This window comes from Clarias gariepinus, chromosome 17 (genome assembly GCF_024256425.1).
Source record: "Clarias gariepinus isolate MV-2021 ecotype Netherlands chromosome 17, CGAR_prim_01v2, whole genome shotgun sequence".
In the NCBI taxonomy this organism is placed as follows: Eukaryota; Metazoa; Chordata; class Actinopteri; order Siluriformes; family Clariidae; genus Clarias; species Clarias gariepinus.
Window position 1 is genome coordinate 26,855,222 of NC_071116.1, and position 19,779 is coordinate 26,875,000.

Here is a 19,779-nt window from a genome sequence, read left to right on the forward strand (position 1 = left end):
GATCCAAAAGAGGATTGGGAGAATGTCATATGAAAGAAGTCAGATGAACCCAAATTAAAACTTTTTGGTAAAAACTCAACTTGTGTTTGGAGGAGAAAGAATGCTGAGTTGCATCCAAAGAGCACCATACCTTCTGTGAAGCATGGGGGTGAAAACATCATGCTTTGGGGCTGTTCTTCTGCAAAGGGACCAGGACGATTGATCCGTGTAAAAGAAAAGATCGAATGGGGCCATGTATCGTGAGATTTTGAGTGAAAACCTCCTTCCATCAGCAAGGGCATTGAAGATGAAACATGGCTGGGTCTTTCAGCATGACAATGATCCCAAACACACATAAAAAGCATTTCAAGGTCCTGGAGTGGCCTAGCCAGTCTCCAGATCTCAACCCCATAGGAAATCTTTGGAGGGAGCTGAAAGTCCGTGTTGCCCAGCGACAGCCCCAAAACATCACCGCTCTAGAGGAGATCTGCATGAAGGAATGGGCCAAAATACCAGCAACAGTGTGCGAAAACCTTGTGAAGACTTACAGAAAAACGTTTTACCAAAGGGTAGATAACAAAGTATTGAGATGAAATTTTGTTATTGATCAAATACTTATTTTCCACCATAATTTGCAAATACATTCTTTAAAAATCCTACAATGTGATTTTCTGGATTTTTCTTCTTATTTTGTCTCTCACAGTTGAGGTATATCTATGATGAACATTACGGCGTCTCTCATCTTTTTAAGTGGGAGAACTTAAAGCACAATTGGCGGCTGACTAAATACTTTTTTTCCCCACTGTAAATCTATATAGCAGTTTACACTTTAACAGCAAAGTACATTTCCTTAAGTGATCTTCCTCACTGTGTGTACTGTAAAGTCATAAACACATGAGTTTAAGATGCTCATGACATGAACCAAAGGAAAAACTTCAGTAAAGATATGTGAACCACGTCCGATGGCTGAGTCATTTACTACTACGTGCTGATGAACATAATCCTGGATCTTTTCCTGCTGTGAATGTTCCTCAGTTTCTGTCACGTACACGTTACTGCCACCTAAGATATCCTCCAAACCTTTTGGAAATGGGTAGAATTTTGGTGTTTTTACTGAAATGTTCTTCCGTGTGAGTTGAACATTAACAGCTGCTGCCAGTTCACCTGAATTCTGACAGCTAGAAGGAGTGAACGATCTGCGATAATTAACCCTGAGTATCACCTAGTGTGCATCTCTCTCTCTCTCTCTCTCTCTCTCTCTCTTTCTCAGGTCAGGTGCACAAGGTAAGGTGTGAGGTGTGTACAATACGCATGCGCTCAAGCACAAACCAGTATTTGAAGCTGAGTGTGTGAGCAGGTGTGTGTCAGTGTGAGGACGAGTTGTCGGGTATCACAAGCTCCGCCACCATGACTTGGGATTATTTCGGCTTCTCCAGGGTCCGCAGCGCCCAGAACAATGAGACGGTCATCGCCATCAACAATCCGGCGGATATTTCCGTTATTGTCATCTACTTCGTGGTGGTCCTGGCTGTTGGAATATGGGTGAGTCTGTTTGTGCACAAGTGATGTATTTAATCACAGTATTTATCTTTCAACAACGATTGACTGACACTTGTGAATTGTTAACCTTATTTCAGCAGCCAGAGAACACAATGCTGTGATAAATTACTGTACACAACTAATCATTCGCACAGTTATTTAATCAGCCAATCATGATACGTCCAAGGGAGTTTGGGTCTTGGTCCAATCAACCATCACAATGGGGACCAAACGTCATCTTAGTCAGTTTTAAATGTATTTCTGGTCTTTCAGAGTTTTCTCAGAATGGTGGTGCAGTAGTCCTGTGCATGAAGATGCCTTTGTTAAACATAACAATGAGCTCAGTGTTCTTCAGTGGCCTTTTCAGTAACCAGATCCGAATTCGACAGAATTTAGCAACCTCGAGATGTAGCAGAGTGAAAGCGTTGCAGCACCAGAATGCACCTGTGTGATGTGATCAGTTCGGCATGGACCAAATTGTCAAAGGAATCTTTACAGCATTTTGTGGAGTCCAGATCTTAAGGAAAAGCCCCGTCCTTTATTAATGTAGTGTCCCTAAAAACGTGTACGGGGAATGTGCATTTTAATAAATCTTAACAATAAAAATTAATTTTACTTAATTTAATTAAAATTGTGTTTAAATTAAAAGGAAATAATTTGTTATCTAATTATCATAAGGTGATAATTATACAATAATCTTTTTTTTTTAAAAAATTATAACCAAGAAAATATTGGCTATATGTCTAAAAAAGTTATAAGACTTACAATAAAAAAAGAATAATAAAATAAAAACAGTTATGAACAAATTAATAAAACTAACCATATGAGATTTTTCTGCGGCTAGAGGTTAATGTTTTTGAACTAATAAAACAATGCCATGGGACTTAAACAATGCGATACTCTTTATTCTGCAGTCTCCCTGGCTAATCTAACATTATCTAGCATTATTTGGTTTTATTTCCCTTTTTTTTTTTGCACAGTTTTTGCATTGACCCTGCTTCATAAAACCAACTTGAAGCTCTTGTTTTTCACAGTCAATACTCAGGATAGAAAAATATTATATAAAAAAATAGTAAAAGATTAGCCATGAGTTTCATTCCCTGCATCGTGTAAATGTTTTAGCACCTGGTTTAACAGTGTTAAGTTAGCGATACTGAATGCTTTACTGTGTTGTTACGGTGTAGTCACAGCATGACACGATAGTGCTAAGAAGAAAATCTGGGTTTACACTAGAACAACACTAGTCGAGCTTATAGTATTATTCTGCGTAATAGATTAAAATGATTCTAACATATTTTAAGATAGCATTTGATTGTAGAAATGATATAAATTCTGGGAGTTTATGGGGTTATTAGAGTACATTTCATTTCTACAAATGGAGAATGCTCAAATCTAACAATTAAATAACAATTTATATTAATCATGCCACATTACATTACATGTTGCAGTGTGTAGCAGTAAGGACTTTCACTGAACATTTAAATATTATTAATAGACATTTCATCCTGGATGACAGTTAATATTAAATATAATATAATATAATAATAATAATATTATTAATAGACATCTCACACTGGATGACAGCTCATCAGCTAAATCTCAATCTCAGTAAAACCGAACTGCTGTTAATCCCAGGTAATTTATTCCCCTGTCAAGACCTTATGATCTCCCTGGACAGCAATCGGATCACTCCTTCAGTCCCTGCCCTCAATCGTGGGGTAACTCTGGATAATCAACTGTCATTTTCCATCAACTTTGTTTTCTGTTTATCAGTTTTCCTTATCCCGTAACCCTTTTTTTCCCAAAAGAAATTTTTTTTTCTTCCCAGTTTAGTCACAGCTACTGTATGTCCTAACCACTACGTAGCTCTGCAGCAAATCCAACTGCAGCCTTCAGACCTGCTGCTCACGTGGCATCATGGGACGGCCATAAGACGTTTGGAGGAAAGTGCTATCCACCCACTTCCACATGCATGAGCTCAAAGATGCCATAACTGGCTAGGAGAAAGAGAAAGCCCCTCCCATCCTGAAAACATACCTGGGTTTGGACCTTGGACTCCCAGGGATATCCGGACCACAGGGAAGAAACTTTCTGTTGTGCTGATTGGGAGTCCATGATGATGTGTGTTTGAATAAATAATGATTGGAAGCAGTAAAGGACTGCATTAGAGCCTCAATAATAATAATAATAATAATAATAATAATCATCATCATCATCATCTTCATCATCATAATAAAACAATAACCCAATAATATCTATCCATCCATCCATCCATCCAGCAGGTTTAGGTGTTCTGGTCTACATGGTGATCAGATTAAAATTAAGACAGGGCTGAGATTAGGGTTACATTTGAGAAGGTCCTACGTTGATGTTCCTTTACTTTAAGCAAGTGACTGTAAAACTCATTTTTCAAAAACTGTTATTCTTTAATTACATCATTTATATTTCAGTTCCAGGCTAATTTGGTTTTGTAAGTTCTTATTTTTAAAACTAATAAAAAGATTAGAAGAACTGCATGAGATACAGGACACACACACACACACACAGAAAAAAGAGGTATTTAAGTCATTTCCTATGTAAATACAGAATACATGTCAATACCAAGGAAAGGTTTTTATGAACAACCAACAGTAAGCCATAAGAAGACTTGCCTTTTGTTCGAAGAGAGAGAAGACAGGATCATGGGAGATTTAACATTCATATCAAAAGCACTACCAGGAAGTATCAGAAATCCCTGACATTATTTTCAGCACAGTGAGGATGTGCAAATATACCGTAGAAACACACTCCTTTAATCATTAACATTCAGTGAATAATATCAGTTTTACATTGTCATTTCTCAGTGCCTACACAAAAATTGAATTAATTTAACGTTTTTGTTACTGAATGTCGCTTTCTGCAGGCCATGGTGAGGACGAATCGCTCCACAGTCGGTGGATTCTTCCTGGCTGGACGCAGCATGGTGTGGTGGCCGGTAGGTTTATTATAAAGACTGATGATTATTTCACAACTCAATAACAATAAGCTGTCATGATGTTCAGTATCTTTCCAAATTATGTCCACTTAACTAAGGAACTCAGACAAGGACACAGGTTGATAAGTATAAAACAGTGACTATTTTCCCCTGTCCCTGTAGATGAAAATCATTCCCCTTCATCTGGTGATACCACCCACATGTAGCTGGTGTTCTCCGCGTGATGAGTAAAGTGGAGCACTTTGTGCCAGGCTTGGAGAAATGTTTTTAGTTTTTAAATAATATATTTTTCCCATTATCGGTTTACTTACCGATCTACTATAATGTGTTTGGACTAAGATTGTCCTGTGAACAATCTATCCCATCTGAGATATCGATCTCTTCAGCTTCATCATAGTTACCCTTGGCCCTTTGCTTGTATAATGACATCAGATAAGCAGAATCATGTTTATGGTATAAGCTCAATTCACCAAACTATCATATAAAATGTCTGAATTACAATATAAGTCTAACAAAAACACATAGAATATTCCTAACATTTTATGAACACGCTATATACAAGGTGAGTTCAAATCAAACCGAGACTTTTGAATCAAAGGTATTAATATTTAGAGAAAGACTTCAAGCACAGTACAGAGATGAAACTCTTGCAGTCAATTGTGCAAACATTTTAAAAAAGGCTGAACATCTGTGAATGACGATCTCGGAGCCCACTGCAGTCATCCCTGTGAACATTCAGTGAGCCCAATATAAATCAAAGATTAACTTATCACCAACTTGCAGGAGAGATGCGTCTGCCTGTAGGAACTATACACACATCATTCACCAACACCGCTTGCACATCACGGGAACTCGGCTGGAAGTTACCCCGACATTCCCTGTACAGTCCTGACCTCGCTCCAGGGCATTTCCACATGTTTGGTCATTAAAGGAGTTCCTGGAAGGCCAGCGTTTCAGACGTGAAGTCTGATCATGGCTCGACCTTGATGGTATCCAAGCACTAGCGAACCGCTGGGATAAGTGCATTAGTGTAGCAGGAGATTACATAGAGAAATAAAGCCAGTTTTTAATCTCATGCCTGTGTCCTGCATAATCAAAAGTCCCGGTTTGGCTTATATACATTAACTTTGACCAGGTGTATAAATCATTTATGCATGCATTAAATGGACAAGCTTATCTTTGTGTGAGTAAAAGAAAACAACTGGTGAGTGGATCCGCCATTCATATCGCTGCTCAAAACAAATCAGAGCTTCGTGAGGAGAATGCGTCACAGTTTACAACTATTCTTCAGTCCCGATGGTCCCTGAGCCAAATGGCGGGAAGGGAGGATTTTATGAGGCCATAATGATCGCGGTCTTTCTGAGTTCACAGGCAGGATCAGCTTCAGACTCAAGTGACTTTACAGCTTTCATTAGGCTATAAACCTGTAAGTAATAAAACTCTTAGGGGTATGCTGTTATAGGAAAAAATCAATAGGAAACAAAATGCACAATGTTAACACTTCAATCCAAACAGTCTGAACCGATCCTAGCCGAACTGAATGAATTTATAATTATAATAATCCATCAGTGAGTAAATGCTAGACATGTAAACACTCGATCTGATCGCTTCTGTCTTTTTGAAATAAATCCATTATTTCTTGGCATGTTTGCCCCATGTGGGGGTAACATTAGTTTAAGGGATGATTTTCCAAGAAGGAAGTTCTGCTTTAGTTTCTGATCAGTAAACTCAATGAGAAATAGGCAACTCTCTTTCAACTGTCCACTGGGTCTCTGATTGTGGAAGGAGCACCAATTGACTCACATTTTATACATAGTAAAGCATCTAACCAATCATAGATGAGACTTGTAAGCAATCATAATGCAGAAGGCGGGATTTATCAGAAAAGTTGGGAAATCTAACCTAAGAGGAATGATTTCCATCAGATTTAAGAAACATTATTTCTAGCGATGGGGTGAGGTGATGCGCCGCAGAATGGGGCGGAGTTACTGCTATCACTCAGAAACTGATTATTTTCCCATAACAGCACACTTTTGCAGATGGTATATCTGTTCATGGCAATGTGAGACTGCAGTAAGAAGCCACCACAGAAACCTGCCTGCAACAGCACAGTGCAAGGCCATCATGTGTCAGACAGGTCCTGATGGCACAAGGGGTCGGGATCACAGTTAACTTAGGAGTGCTCTATGTACTGTACCTCGACCACTGGATTGTATTACCATTGGGATGTATTTTGGTGAAAAGCTAACCAATCATATAGCAGACCATATTCTTGTAACCAAATATAATACAGAAGGTGGGATTGGTCTAAAAACGGGTCAATGCTAAAGCCCAGCTACCATCAACATGATCAGTCTTAATCTCAGTTGATTCTTTAGTTCACTGTTATTGTTTCGCTATGACTTTAGCATATTCACTATGGTATCCAATCCACCCTATCTACCTTTGGGACAACCTTTTCGTATCCTTTGGGTGTTGTGGGTTGCATGGTGGCGACTCCATGGGTTGGACTTGATTGCGTGTATGTTTGATTGGATTGGATCTGGTCAATTTGGAGGCTGGATCAACTACTTTAAAGTCTTTGCAAGTTAAGTCAGTGTTTAGAGATACATCAGGAGGTCTTATACCTTCCTATGATGGGCAGCATTTATTTTTTTAGGCATTTGGGCTGCATTGGCTTTTCTTTAGGATAGCACCAGATGGGCTTTTGGCAATCGTGAGCCTTGGATGCCCATTATCCTGTCTCTAGTTTACTAATTATATAATTGATAATCAATGCTATGCACTTCATCTATGATTCTTTTCATCCGATATTGCTGATTTTCTAATCAGAATTAATCTGATTATTAAGAAATAAAATAAAACTTTATGGCATTGTATCAGTTTATTGCTAATGTTTAATGTTTTGGAGCACCCACTAGTTAGTCCGCGTTATCACTTGTATTATTGGAGCTATAAACAGCCTGAGTTAGACCTCTCTTGGTAAAGCTGTGTTCATTTGTTCTTGCCCATGCATTCTTTTGATTCAACATGTGACCTTTGATATCCCTTGTTCACGCACATCAGCTTTCTGTTAATAATTCAGTTCTATGATAACATTTAAACAGAACTTACAACATAATTACAACCATTCGATGATTAAATTGCAGATATGCATAAAAGGTTGTACATACTGTATTGACTTAATTGTGACCTTGATCTTGTGTAGACACGCTTGAGTGATGGATTTGCTAAGTGAACACATTGGTGCTTCTTGCTGGATGTATAAAGCACCAGTTTTTCAATAATCACTTACTTATTTCCTTCTTCAGATCGGAGCATCTCTGTTCGCCAGTAACATCGGGAGCGGGCATTTCGTGGGTCTGGCAGGAACGGGAGCCGCTGCAGGAATCGCCATCGGAGGATTCGAATGGAATGTAAGGGCAAGCACTGAAGGTCTATTTCACCCGAAATTTCCATAGAGAATTGCTTAAAATATTGATAATCTCAATTATATATGAATGGTGGTTCAAAGTGGAATTAGGCTCAATTATTATTCACATCACAACTAACTTTCCAGTAAAATGTAAAAATTTTAAAACTTATAATAAAATGATACCTAAATACACTACATAAAGAAATACATTGATTCTCATTGTCCAAGATGGCTGCCTCCATAACATACACCATTCATCTACATGATAATGATAATTCCTACATCTGGAACCTACAGTATAAAACAAAATGAAACTCTTTGTCCTTCTTTCTCCTTTGTTAGGCTCTTATTGTGGTCCTTATTCTCGGATGGATCTTCGTCCCAATCTACATCAAGGCAGGGGTAGGAGTCTGCTTTCATAATTATCTTTAAAACTGGATGTACTGTAAGTTATGTATAATATATGCATAGACTGTCAGCTGTACCACATGACCATATAAAGCCTTTCCAGAGCATTGGGTCAGCGATCAATTCGTCCTCAGTTCTGCTCTGAGTTAGATGACGCTTATAACCCCGGATAACTTTCTATGTCTGGTACGGAGGTTATCTCTTATCTCACACTATCTACTGTCTCTGTTCCGTGTGTAGGTGGTCACCATGCCCGAGTATCTGAAGAAGCGTTTCGGAGGACAGCGTATCCGAATCTATCTCTCCGTTCTCTCACTGTGCCTCTACATCTTCACTAAGATCTCTGTGAGTGCTTTACTGGAGCAATAAATGGAAATGGACTTCAATAATCAATTTTTAAGTAACTTTAACCTTCCCACAGATGTATTTATTTAGCTGCCATGTTGTTCTTTTCTTTTTTGGCTGTCTGATGATTGCTTCTTCAGTTTTACGCTGCAGCTTTAATGATAAAGTACCAAGGTAACAAGTAATGTGTATAACTTAAAGATCTAAAATGCTTCACCTTGAAAAACAAGTTTCTCAAGGGTCCTTCGAATGCATAGTGGTCCCCAACTTCTTAAAAGGGTTTATCTTGAAATATTGCTAACACTTTCATTTAAAATGATGATTCATAATACAAAGTAGTACTTTACTAGATAAGTAATAAATGATAAGTTAAGGAATTATTATTGGAATTATTATTGTTGCGTAGTTAAAAATATGTTAAGGGAGCAGTGGCTCAGGCCAGCAGAGGCTCTGTGTTGTTAATTTGGAAAGTCGGGGTTCAAGACGGGGTGTAAGCGCTGTTACTACCAGGTTGCTACTGTTGGGTCCGTGAGCAGACCATTGACCCTATGCATCATACAACCCAGCCGTGCAATGCTTGATCCCAAGCCTGGGTAGAAAATAGGCAGGCTGTGGCACAAAGTGCACCCGGCGTAAAAACCTGTCCTTGTGTATCAAACAAACTGATGTGGGGTTCCTAGTAGAAAAAGGACAAAGCCCGAGACTCATTAAAGGAAACAGACTAATGCTGCAGCTTGTTGTAGTCAGAATAAACAAGGTTTCTTCTGTGCTTCAGATTGGTCTTAGTTAAACAAATAGTCTCTGAATTTCATAAGCATACTGCATAAAGAACTTCTGCATACAATTTAATGATAAGAGGTCACATAAAATTGTCCTGAAATCAACAAAATTCATTTACAAAAGTACAAACAACCCCCAAACAACAAAAAAACCCAACACAAACTTTTCATATTAACTGATGATGTATCAGTGACAGGTGGAGCTGGACGTGGATGTTGCCAGAGTTCCTGGTTCTGAGTTGAATAAGCATTTCATTGTGCTGAGATCAGGTTTTACTGCAGGCTAAGTACAGTGGATTCCAGCCTCACGTATATCAAATGGACTCCATTTATATTCATGGCATTTGGCAGCCGCTCAGAGCGACTTATCATTCATCATTACTACAGGAGAGTTAACTCTTACTCAAGTATTAACAGTAACAGACATTTAACTGTATGTATCACTCCACGTCCCAGGTGTTCTCATGATCATTCATTACACTAACTGTCAGTCGCAGCATGGGTGAAAGTAAGCCTGTACGGTCCGCAGTACTGAGGAGAGAGCAGCTGCCTGCCAAAACCCCCATCCACAACCAGTCACAGAAGCACTTTCAGCATTTTCATATCATCATCTTAAGCAACAATTTGTCTCCTTAGTAATCACTTCTAAATCATTCTTAATTGCCTTTGTGTTGTTTTATTTTGGCTTAAGCCAAGCTACAAAGCTAATTAGCTTCTAACACAGGGCTGTATCCCAAATCCCTGGGATAAATCCTTTAACCCCTGATCAAGGGCACTACTTGGTGTGTGGAACAAGGGATTGTACACCCTACATAGCACACTATGTTTCTATATAATGCAATTTGGAATGTAATTCTGGAACCAAGAAGTTAATGGAGCTGATTTAGCTTCCTAGCTCTAGTGCAGCCCTAAAAAAGCAAGCATCACTAATCACTAGGTCTTATCTAAGTGACTGCATTTGAACCTCCTCACAAATAAGTGTGTAACGTCTCTCTCCACCAGGCGGACATGTTCTCTGGCGCCATCTTCATTAACCAAGCTTTGAAAATGAACATCTACTTGGCTGTTATCATGCTGCTCATCATCACAGCGCTTTACACCGTCACAGGTGCGTCTCTCGTACACAGTCTGTCTGAAAATTAACTCTTGGCCTGCCTGCGCTCTTGCTCTCTCACCCCTAATGATTGAGGGGCTGATGATTAGAGAACAAGTCGAGGAAGGTGCATTAGGCGTGTCCTCTGGAGATTTCGAGATCAGAGTAATGTACTTTCTTATCTCCTGAGTGAAAATGCACAGCGTGCAGAGAGTAAAGTCCAGCAGTTGTTATTTAGATTGTTTTCAGAAGAAGAGCTTTTCACCAGGAGGATGTGAGTCTGTTAGTGCTTCATATCTGAGGCATTAGGCCTAATTGCCCATGCGCTCTGATAAGCTGGAACCCCATGTGATCTAAGCTTTTGCTTTTGGTGTAAGACAACCTACAGGAATAGGTCACCAAAACAAGAAATAAAACCCTTGATGGTGGTTCTGTTAGAGGGAAAAGATCAATCATGCAGAGTGGAATGAAACAGAGTTGTTGTTACTGACCACGTTTATGAACAAACAGCACATCCTGACATTGTTCTTTATATCCATTTATTGTTTAACTTAATGTTGTGTAATGCCAAATCAAATCACTTACAATAGCGGTTGTTCCCTCAAACTGCTAAGACTAAACCCTTAAGCATAAAGTCCCATCTTTGCCTCTAATCTAACACTGGAGACTCTTTCCAAAAGTGCTAAATAAACATCTCCTCCATCACAGGGACCTTCTCCACTACAGAACTCACACTTGTACAAGTTTCCATAGAAACAGAGAATTTACAGGAGTCACTGGGGTGCAAATATCCAAATAATTTTGGGTATGTTTGTTTTTTAAGAGCATTCGCTCAGTAATCTAAGTTAAAGATGTACATCAGTTCGCACAGTGGTGTAGTGGTTAGCACTGTCGCCTTGCACTCTCAGGGTCTGGGTTCGATTCCCGTCTCGGCATCTGTGTGCATGGAGTTTGCATGTTCTCCTTTTGTATGTGTGTGTGTGTGCCGTGCAAAGGATTGGCACCCTGTCCAGGGTGTATCTAGCCTCATGCCCTAAGTCTTCTGGGATAGGATCCAGGCCCCTGTGACCCTGTATACAGGTTAAAGTGGTATAGACGATGAGTGATTGAGTGAAACGTACATCAGCCGTGTGTATCAATGGCAGCTATTAGTGAGTGTGTCAGTGAGTGTTAATGAGCCTGATAATGAATGTATGCAAATAAGCTAGGTTTTACAAGTTCTATTATTCAACAGTTAGTTCCGACTAAGTAATCTGATTGGACGAGAGGCATTCCAGGATGGGTGATATTGGACAGTAACTGCACTGGGACATTTACCTATATGTATCACTCCGCTTTACAGGTGTTCTACAATCGTTAACTGTGGGTCTCAGTGTGGGGGAAAGTGGGTCTGTACGATCCGCGGTACTGAGGAGAGAGCAGCTGCCTGACAAAACCCACATTCACAACCAGTCACAGGAGTACCTTCCGCAAGAACACACACATCTGATAACATCATGTCATTTTTAATCGCTAAAAAGTCATACTGAGTTGCATCCGACCCGTCCATGTTCTTTTATATACGGCTACAAAGCTAACTAGCTTCGAAAAACAGGGCTGAATCCCAAATCGCCCTCTAACTCCTGATCTACACAGTACATTACAGTAGCTTATAAAGCTTATGTTCTAAAGTGGAATAAGTAGAAATATAATATAGAATTTAAAACCACTTTCCCCCCGTTACTCTATCACCAGCTCTACCAGTCGCGGTTAGTTCGTTCACAAACAGTGTTTGTGAAACTGTTGTATAAAAAAAAAATTCACACTTGAAGTTGTGCTGTATTGCTGGATATCAGCACATCTGTGATGAAATGTTATATTTCGCAGTACAGCGCCCTCTCTCGTCCTCGTTTGATATTGCTCAACCACATATGTGTGTGTTAAGCTGCGCTGGAGAGTGTGTTGAACATAAACATGTGGTAATGGGTGTGCATTAATGAGCTTGTTTTAATAAGCATGTCTTCCTGGCCCTGTGTTGAGTGATAATGAGCATGTGTTTATGACTGTGTGTGTGTGTGTGTGTGTGTGTGCAGGTGGTCTTGCTGCAGTTATTTACACTGACACACTACAGACCATCATAATGGTGGTGGGATCCTTCATCCTCATGGGCTTCGGTGAGCAAACAACACACACACACACACACACACACTGTACCTGTTTTTTTGTTTATTGTCCAGTCAGTCTTTTCTCTTCATCCTTATTGTTTGTTCCGTTGCTGTTCCTCTCCATCTCTTCCTGTCTTTCTCCCCTTATCTTCCTCATCCATCCTCTAATGACCTCTTCCATAATTTATCTCTGAGTCCATTATCTAACGGCTTTGCTTCTGTTATGTTCTCTCCTCTAGTCTGTCTCGTCCTCTAACCTCTCTCCTTCTCTCTGTTGCTGTCCATCTTTTCATCTTTCTTTTAATACTTGACTTTTCCTAAACTCTTTTTTTCTGCCTGTCTAAACCTCTCATTTTTGGCCATCACTCAATCTGTTTCTCTCTCGCTTCTCTTTCATGCTCTTCCTTTCCTTCTGTCTGTCTTTTCATTTTCTACATTTAGTTATTTTTCATCCTGTCTGAACCCATCTCTCTCTCTCTGTGTCCCCAGCATTTGATAAAGTGGGAGGCTACGAGGGTCTGCAGGAGAAGTACATGCAGGCCATTCCCACTGAAAAGGGGAACTACAGCGCGGCGTGTTACACTCCTCGAGCAGACTCCTTTCACATCTTCAGAGACGCGCTGACCGGGGACATGCCGTGGCCCGGCCTCATTTTCGGCCTCACCATCCAGGCAGCCTGGTACTGGTGCACGGACCAGGTGCTCCTCACGTACACACACACACACACACACCACACACCACACAAATTCCTTATCATTGGACTCTAAACCTAAGTAGAGCTTCGTGCTTCTGGTTTTAACTTGGCCTAAACTTAGACAGTCACGCCTTCTGGAACACTCATGAAGAAGATTAGATAAACAGCCAGTTGTGACAGGACCTGTCTCAAGGAAAGGACAAAATACTCAATCACTTACACCACACACACACACACACACACATTCGCTCTGCTCATCTTTGACACAGTACACTATGGTAAACAGCACACGCTCCATATTGTTGAATTCTGTGTTCTGATCGGCCAAAAGGTGTTGAGTTAAGCTGCAAGTTTTCCGTCCTGTCTGATGAGTTTTTAGTTTCTCACTAATATGAGATTTTTATGTATTTATTTATTTATAATTTTTTTTTTACAAGTTCAGTTAATTTAAGGGTTTGTTTTTCTGGGGTTTTGCTCTTTAAAAAAAGTAATAATTTATTAGTGCTATCATGTTAATGCTTCCTGAACATGTAAAAAATAATTTTATAGAATAAATGCAAATTCCTCAAACAGACACAGAGGGCATCTGATTGGATGCAAATTCTAAAACCGCAAGTCTCCGGATGTATTTTTTGAAAACAGTACTAGAACAGAAATTATTAGGTTTAACCAGTTCTAAACAAATCTAAACTGTTCTCAGAACTGTAACTAAATCAGTTACGCCGTGCATCAGTCTAAGGATGAACAGATCCGCTAATTACCCATATGCGCTACGATCAAAAGCTACAATCATCAACTAGTTCTTTGGCCGCTTCATTAATGAAAATTGCTGTATAAATTGGTTGTGCTAATTTCAAAACAGTAAAAAAATGAACATATTAATAAAAATGAATTTAATAGACATACATACCTTTTTTTTCTTCTGTCATTAAAAATACTTTTAATTAAAAAATTAAAAAAGATTTAGCTGAAAGTTCGCTGGAGGGAGTTTATAGTGTAGTTTATTGTCTTTTTTTTTTATTTGCTATTTTTTTTAGCTGCATAAAAACCAGAACAGCAGATACTAAAACTGAAAGTTACTTGTCATTACATTGTAGCCCATAAAGTGTCCTAACAACCTCATGTCAATAAAAACTACAAGACGTAACTCGAAATTAATGTAATCTCAATTTAACATGAATATTGCTAAAACAATCTTTATTGACTCTCTTGCCTGTTGGATTAATCCTTTAGTTAAATCAGCTCTCATGTAAGGCTTATGTAGGTCTCAGGTGTTACCTAGTGTTATTTTTTACAACGTATTTAGATGTATTTATAAGTTTATATATATATATATGAGGAATTTAGAGATAAACATCACATCTGTGCTCGCAGGTGATCGTCCAGCGTTGTCTCTCCGCCAAGAACATGTCCCACGTGAAGGCCGGCTGCATCCTGTGTGGCTACCTCAAACTCCTGCCCATGTTCCTCATGGTGCTCCCCGGCATGATCAGCAGAGTGCTCTACACAGGTCCGTCCCCAAGAGAGACTATATCAGATCAGATTCTTATTAACTTACCCTTTATAGGTTTAGGTTTCAACCTCTTAATTAGAACATTTTATGATAATTTATAAAGTGACATAATAAACAAAACATAATAAATTGCTAGCCAGCTAGGTTTCTAATTTAATCTGTTGTAGCATTAGATATTAACTTATATGGCATGGAAGTGTACAGCCTTGTTGTCCGTACAAAACTCCTCATACATAATATCTATGTTCGAGACCTTCATAGCTAGCATCAGGCTAGTCAGGCTAGCTAAAATGACAGACCAACTAGGGTTTGAAATGTACCAAATGTGTTTGGTAATAACTAATAATAAGCTAGCTAGCTATGTGAGTTAGCATGACTAGCCAGGTATCGCTCCCTATCCATGTCTGAAACTTAAATACACTGTATGAAGCTAGCAAGACCTGGCTAGTCATCAATATGCTAACGTCATATAACTACTAAACACTCATGCTGTAGATCTCCATATTAGAAGACTAGCGAGCTAGTCACTTGAATAAGCCTGGCTATCCATGTCTTGCTAGCTAAATAGGTTTTTAAAAAAATATATATATATATACTGTATATTGTATACGCTGTTATAACATATATTTTAATTCTAAAAATACAACTCGCATCATTAGAAAAAAACTAAAACATTTATCTATACTGTATATAAGTAAAAGAATATTGTTTTTTAAAATAGAGTGATTTGTCTAGGCATTATATTATTACTATTATTAGCACGTGGCCTCACCTGTTGTGTGTTTCAGTGTATATTTAAGGCTTTTTTTACCCTGCTTATCCACTTATGCTACGTTTAGTTTAGCTAACTAGCTTATTTCACAGCAGCTAATAACACTGCACTTTATGTGTGCCTTTTAAGTCAGTACCAACGTTACTTTGTAAAGAATTATATATAATGTGTCAATGTGTATAAAGTAACGAGTATTATTTATGCAGTACCATAATAGCTGTTAGCTAACTACTCCTATGCTAGCTAGCTACAGTATTCAGTTGAGGTAGCATGACTAGCCTGGTTTATATTTTTAGTTATAAAACAATGTCATGTTTTTTTTAGGAATTATTTTTTAATACTGATTATTTCTATAGATGCTGTTTACAATATTATATTTAAATGAAATATTTACTTTTCTGTGCTACCATCTGTTGGCATGTTAGAAAACTAGTCTTAAAACTTTTTGATACCACCTCTTCTGCATACAACGATTGTGTGATTGTGTGATTTTCTGTCCTTCCCGCTGCAGACGAAGTGGCGTGTGTGGTTCCTGAGTTGTGTAAAGCGTACTGCGATGCTGAGGTGGGCTGCACCAACATTGCCTACCCCAAGATGGTGGTGGATCTCATGCCTAACGGTAAGCATCAGATGGGCCAGATTTCCACTTTAAGGCCATCATGATTCAGTGAAAAGCTTTACTGTTGTTTATACCAGAGCAGTGTTAAACTGTCATTCCTGATAATGTGTGTGTTCGAGTGTGTAGGTCTCAGGGGTCTGATGCTGTCTGTCATGTTGGCGTCCCTCATGAGCTCGCTCACCTCCATCTTTAACAGCTCCAGCACACTCTTCACCATGGACATCTACGCCAAGGTCCGCCGCAAAGCCTCCGAGAAGGAGCTCATGATCGCTGGCAGGTAAACAACGTTGAAAATGTCAATATGTTTGTAAAATAAAATCGTCTAAAGAAACCCTGCTGTTTGTCTGAGTGTATTTTGTGGATTAATAATGTGTGATGCACTTCCTTTCAAAGAGATTTGAGTATATTTGGGTATGTGTGTGTGTGTGTGTGTGTGTGTGCGTAGGTTGTTCATTTTGGTCCTCATTGGCATCAGCATTGCATGGATTCCCATCGTCCAGTCAGCTCAGAGCGGCCAGCTCTTCGACTACATTCAGTCCGTAACGAGTTACTTAGCTCCGCCCATCGCCGCTGTCTTTACTCTTGCCATCTTCTGCAAAAGAGTTAACGAGCAGGTCAGTTCCACATCACATCGCCTGTTTTTAAACTCTGAAACTTCTTCTATATCTGTATATATATATATATATATCCAATATATCTAATATATAGCCAATCATGATGCAGGAAAACCTACAGATACAGTTTGAGTAGAGGTGTGTGTATTACAGAAGGGCTGTTTTAAGGATTTCAGCAGTTTCTGAAATACTCAATCCAGACCATGTGGCACTAACAACCACACCACAGTTACTGTAAAGTCACTAATATCACAATAACAGACATTCTTCATCTGTATCTGCATGGTATTAATCATCATACTGCAGACACATGATTGGTCGATTAGATAGTGTTCCTATTAAAGTGGACAGTAAGGGTATATATGTTAAATATTTAAAATCTGTATTTACTTTGCTGATTTCAAGACTTCTATTTCCATAATTCCTTTATATATGTTTTTATATTTCTTTTCGAGGGGAAAATTAAATTACACATTGTTTGTAAATATGTATTGCTATATTTATTAGTCAGTAATTTATTTATTTATTTATTACATTTAGCATGTTTTAGAATTTGCTTACTTTTCTATATTATCAATATCAATAAATTAAGATTTTTTTTTATCTGGAAAATTTATAAAATGTTCCCATAGACTGTGGCATAAATTTTTTGGTTAATCCTCTTTTTACATTTTTATAAACAAAAACAAAAAAAACAAACAAAACCAACTTTTAACAAAAACAAAGCATTCTAAAAAACTTTAAAAGAAAGGATAATAAAAGAAACATCATGTCAAAGCAAACAAATTACTTTTTTCTTATTTGTTAGTAAACAGAAAACAAAACAAAGATATTAAACAGTGCTCCTCAAACCTAATAAGACTGTTCTAATGGGCGTGGCCTGATATTCTACTGAGCACACTCATTAGATTGACAGCTCTCTCCATGACCTGCAGGAACATAAAGCAGAATTATGAATACAATTTTACTGATAGCAGGTTCTGGATTGTGGGTTCATGTCCCTGTGTGTGTGTGTGTGTGATGTGCTCGTTCTCAGGGTGCGTTTTACGGCATGCTGATTGGTTTGGCCATCGGTCTGTCGCGGATGATTGCGGAGTTTGTGTATGGAACGGGGAGCTGTGCGAATCCCAGCGACTGTCCCACCATCATCTGCGGCGTGCACTACCTCTACTTCGGCCTGATCCTGTACGGAGTGTCCCTAGTGGTGGTGGTGGGGATCTCGCTCATGACCAAACCCATCGATGACAAACATGTAAGCTACACACACACACACACACACACACACAGAGAAAAAGTGTTATATACAGTAATCATACTGCTGTTAAAAGCATTACTGTATTTTGAATAAAGAATCAATGGTTATAAGCAGGTTTGTTTCCCTGATATACAGCGAATCTGTTAAATTTATTTTATTGGAACAAATTACACAAGAGACTTTAGGTTTTGTAAGCTGTAACAGGTTCTGCGTTTTTATCTCTAGGACAGTATTTTACACTTTTCTTTTTCTTAGTTGCATTTCTTGTTTTTACTCTTTAAACATTACTAAAAAAAGGCAAAAAATGCAGATGAGGGAACTATGGTTTATTTTACTTACTTAACATTAGTAAAATTGGGAACTAAATCAATCATTTTTTAATAACAGCCCACTCCCAGATGTTTCTTTTGTTCAAGTCAAACCGGGACTTTTGATTAGGCAGAATAACAGAACACAGTTATAATGTACTTGGTGTTGATGTTTCTACATCAAGGTAGACAGTTTTCTCAGACTGCCTGTCTGAAACGCTGGCCTCCCAGGAACTCGAAATAGCTTTAAGCGCGGTCAGGACTGAACATGGGATGTGCTAAAAAAAAAAAAAAAAACACTTTTTGTGATTAAACATCATACCGCATACTTCATTTGATTAAGAATAATTTATCGTAAGTTAATCTTATCCCACATTGAATATTCCAGCTATACAGGTTGTGTTGGAGTTTACGAAACAGTAAAGAGGAGAGGATCGACATAGATGCCGATGAGTGGACCGAGGACCAGGATGATGGCAACATGGACATATACGAAGGCGTGGATGGTAGGATGGGATACGACTATTAGTCTCTCAACACTAATCCCCATTATCAGCATTTCGGTGTTATTCTGATAAGTTACTGTAGCATACGCAAGTCTTTTAGACTCCAGTATACTGTATGTGCGTGTCTGTGCAAGTGTGTGAATGTCATCCTGTGTAAAACCCACAGAGGATCCCAGCTGCTGGAGGAAGGCCTACAACTGCTTCTGTGGATTTGATCAGAAAAAAGCGCCGAAGCTTTCCAAAGAGGAGGAAGCCGAGCTGAAGAAGCAGCTCACGGACACGTCGGAGAAGCCGCTGTGGAGGAACGTCGTGAACGCCAACGCCATCATCCTCCTGTGTGTGTGTGTCTTCTTCCACGGCTTCTTCGGCTGAACGATTCGAGTCTGTTCTCAGGTGTTTGTGAAAATAACATTGTTCTGGTAAAACGTGTGTTTTCATTATACAGAACATACAGTACTGTTTTAGTAATTTATTTGAAATGTACACTTTATATGAGTGTTTGTTGTATATTATGAATTCTTACTGTAATGTATTGCATTTTAACAGTTTTTAACACTGTATAAATATGTTATATTAAATTGATATAAATGTATTATTTTAAAATAAATTAATTACTTGGATAATTATTCTTTAAGTAATTAACAAATGTAATAAAAAAGATGAAAGATTTGTTAATGTATTTATTTAGTATTTAATAATTTAATGATTGTAATTATGAGGGGTGATGCAGGGGTGTTATAATAACAAAAATACTCCCTTTATTTCTCCTTATAATCCTTTCAAATGCTTTCCAAATGCCTGGGTATCATCCCAAACAACTAT

General features: G+C 38.6%; 1 protein-coding gene across 1 annotated transcript; it reads left to right on the forward strand.

Moving 5' to 3' along the window:
* The first annotated feature begins 1,267 nt into the window (after positions 1 to 1,267).
* slc5a1 (solute carrier family 5 member 1) lies at positions 1,268 to 19,536 on the forward strand. The gene is made up of 15 exons (XM_053476121.1): positions 1,268 to 1,521; positions 4,421 to 4,492; positions 7,804 to 7,908; positions 8,250 to 8,309; positions 8,556 to 8,660; positions 10,442 to 10,547; positions 12,605 to 12,685; positions 13,166 to 13,374; positions 14,745 to 14,880; positions 16,167 to 16,274; positions 16,401 to 16,551; positions 16,720 to 16,888; positions 17,925 to 18,140; positions 18,840 to 18,957; positions 19,124 to 19,536. Exons 1-15 carry the CDS (start codon positions 1,387 to 1,389, stop codon positions 19,327 to 19,329), a joined length of 1,977 nt encoding a protein of 658 aa, XP_053332096.1. The 5' UTR covers positions 1,268 to 1,386; the 3' UTR covers positions 19,330 to 19,536.
* Positions 19,537 to 19,779: the final 243 nt, after the last annotated feature.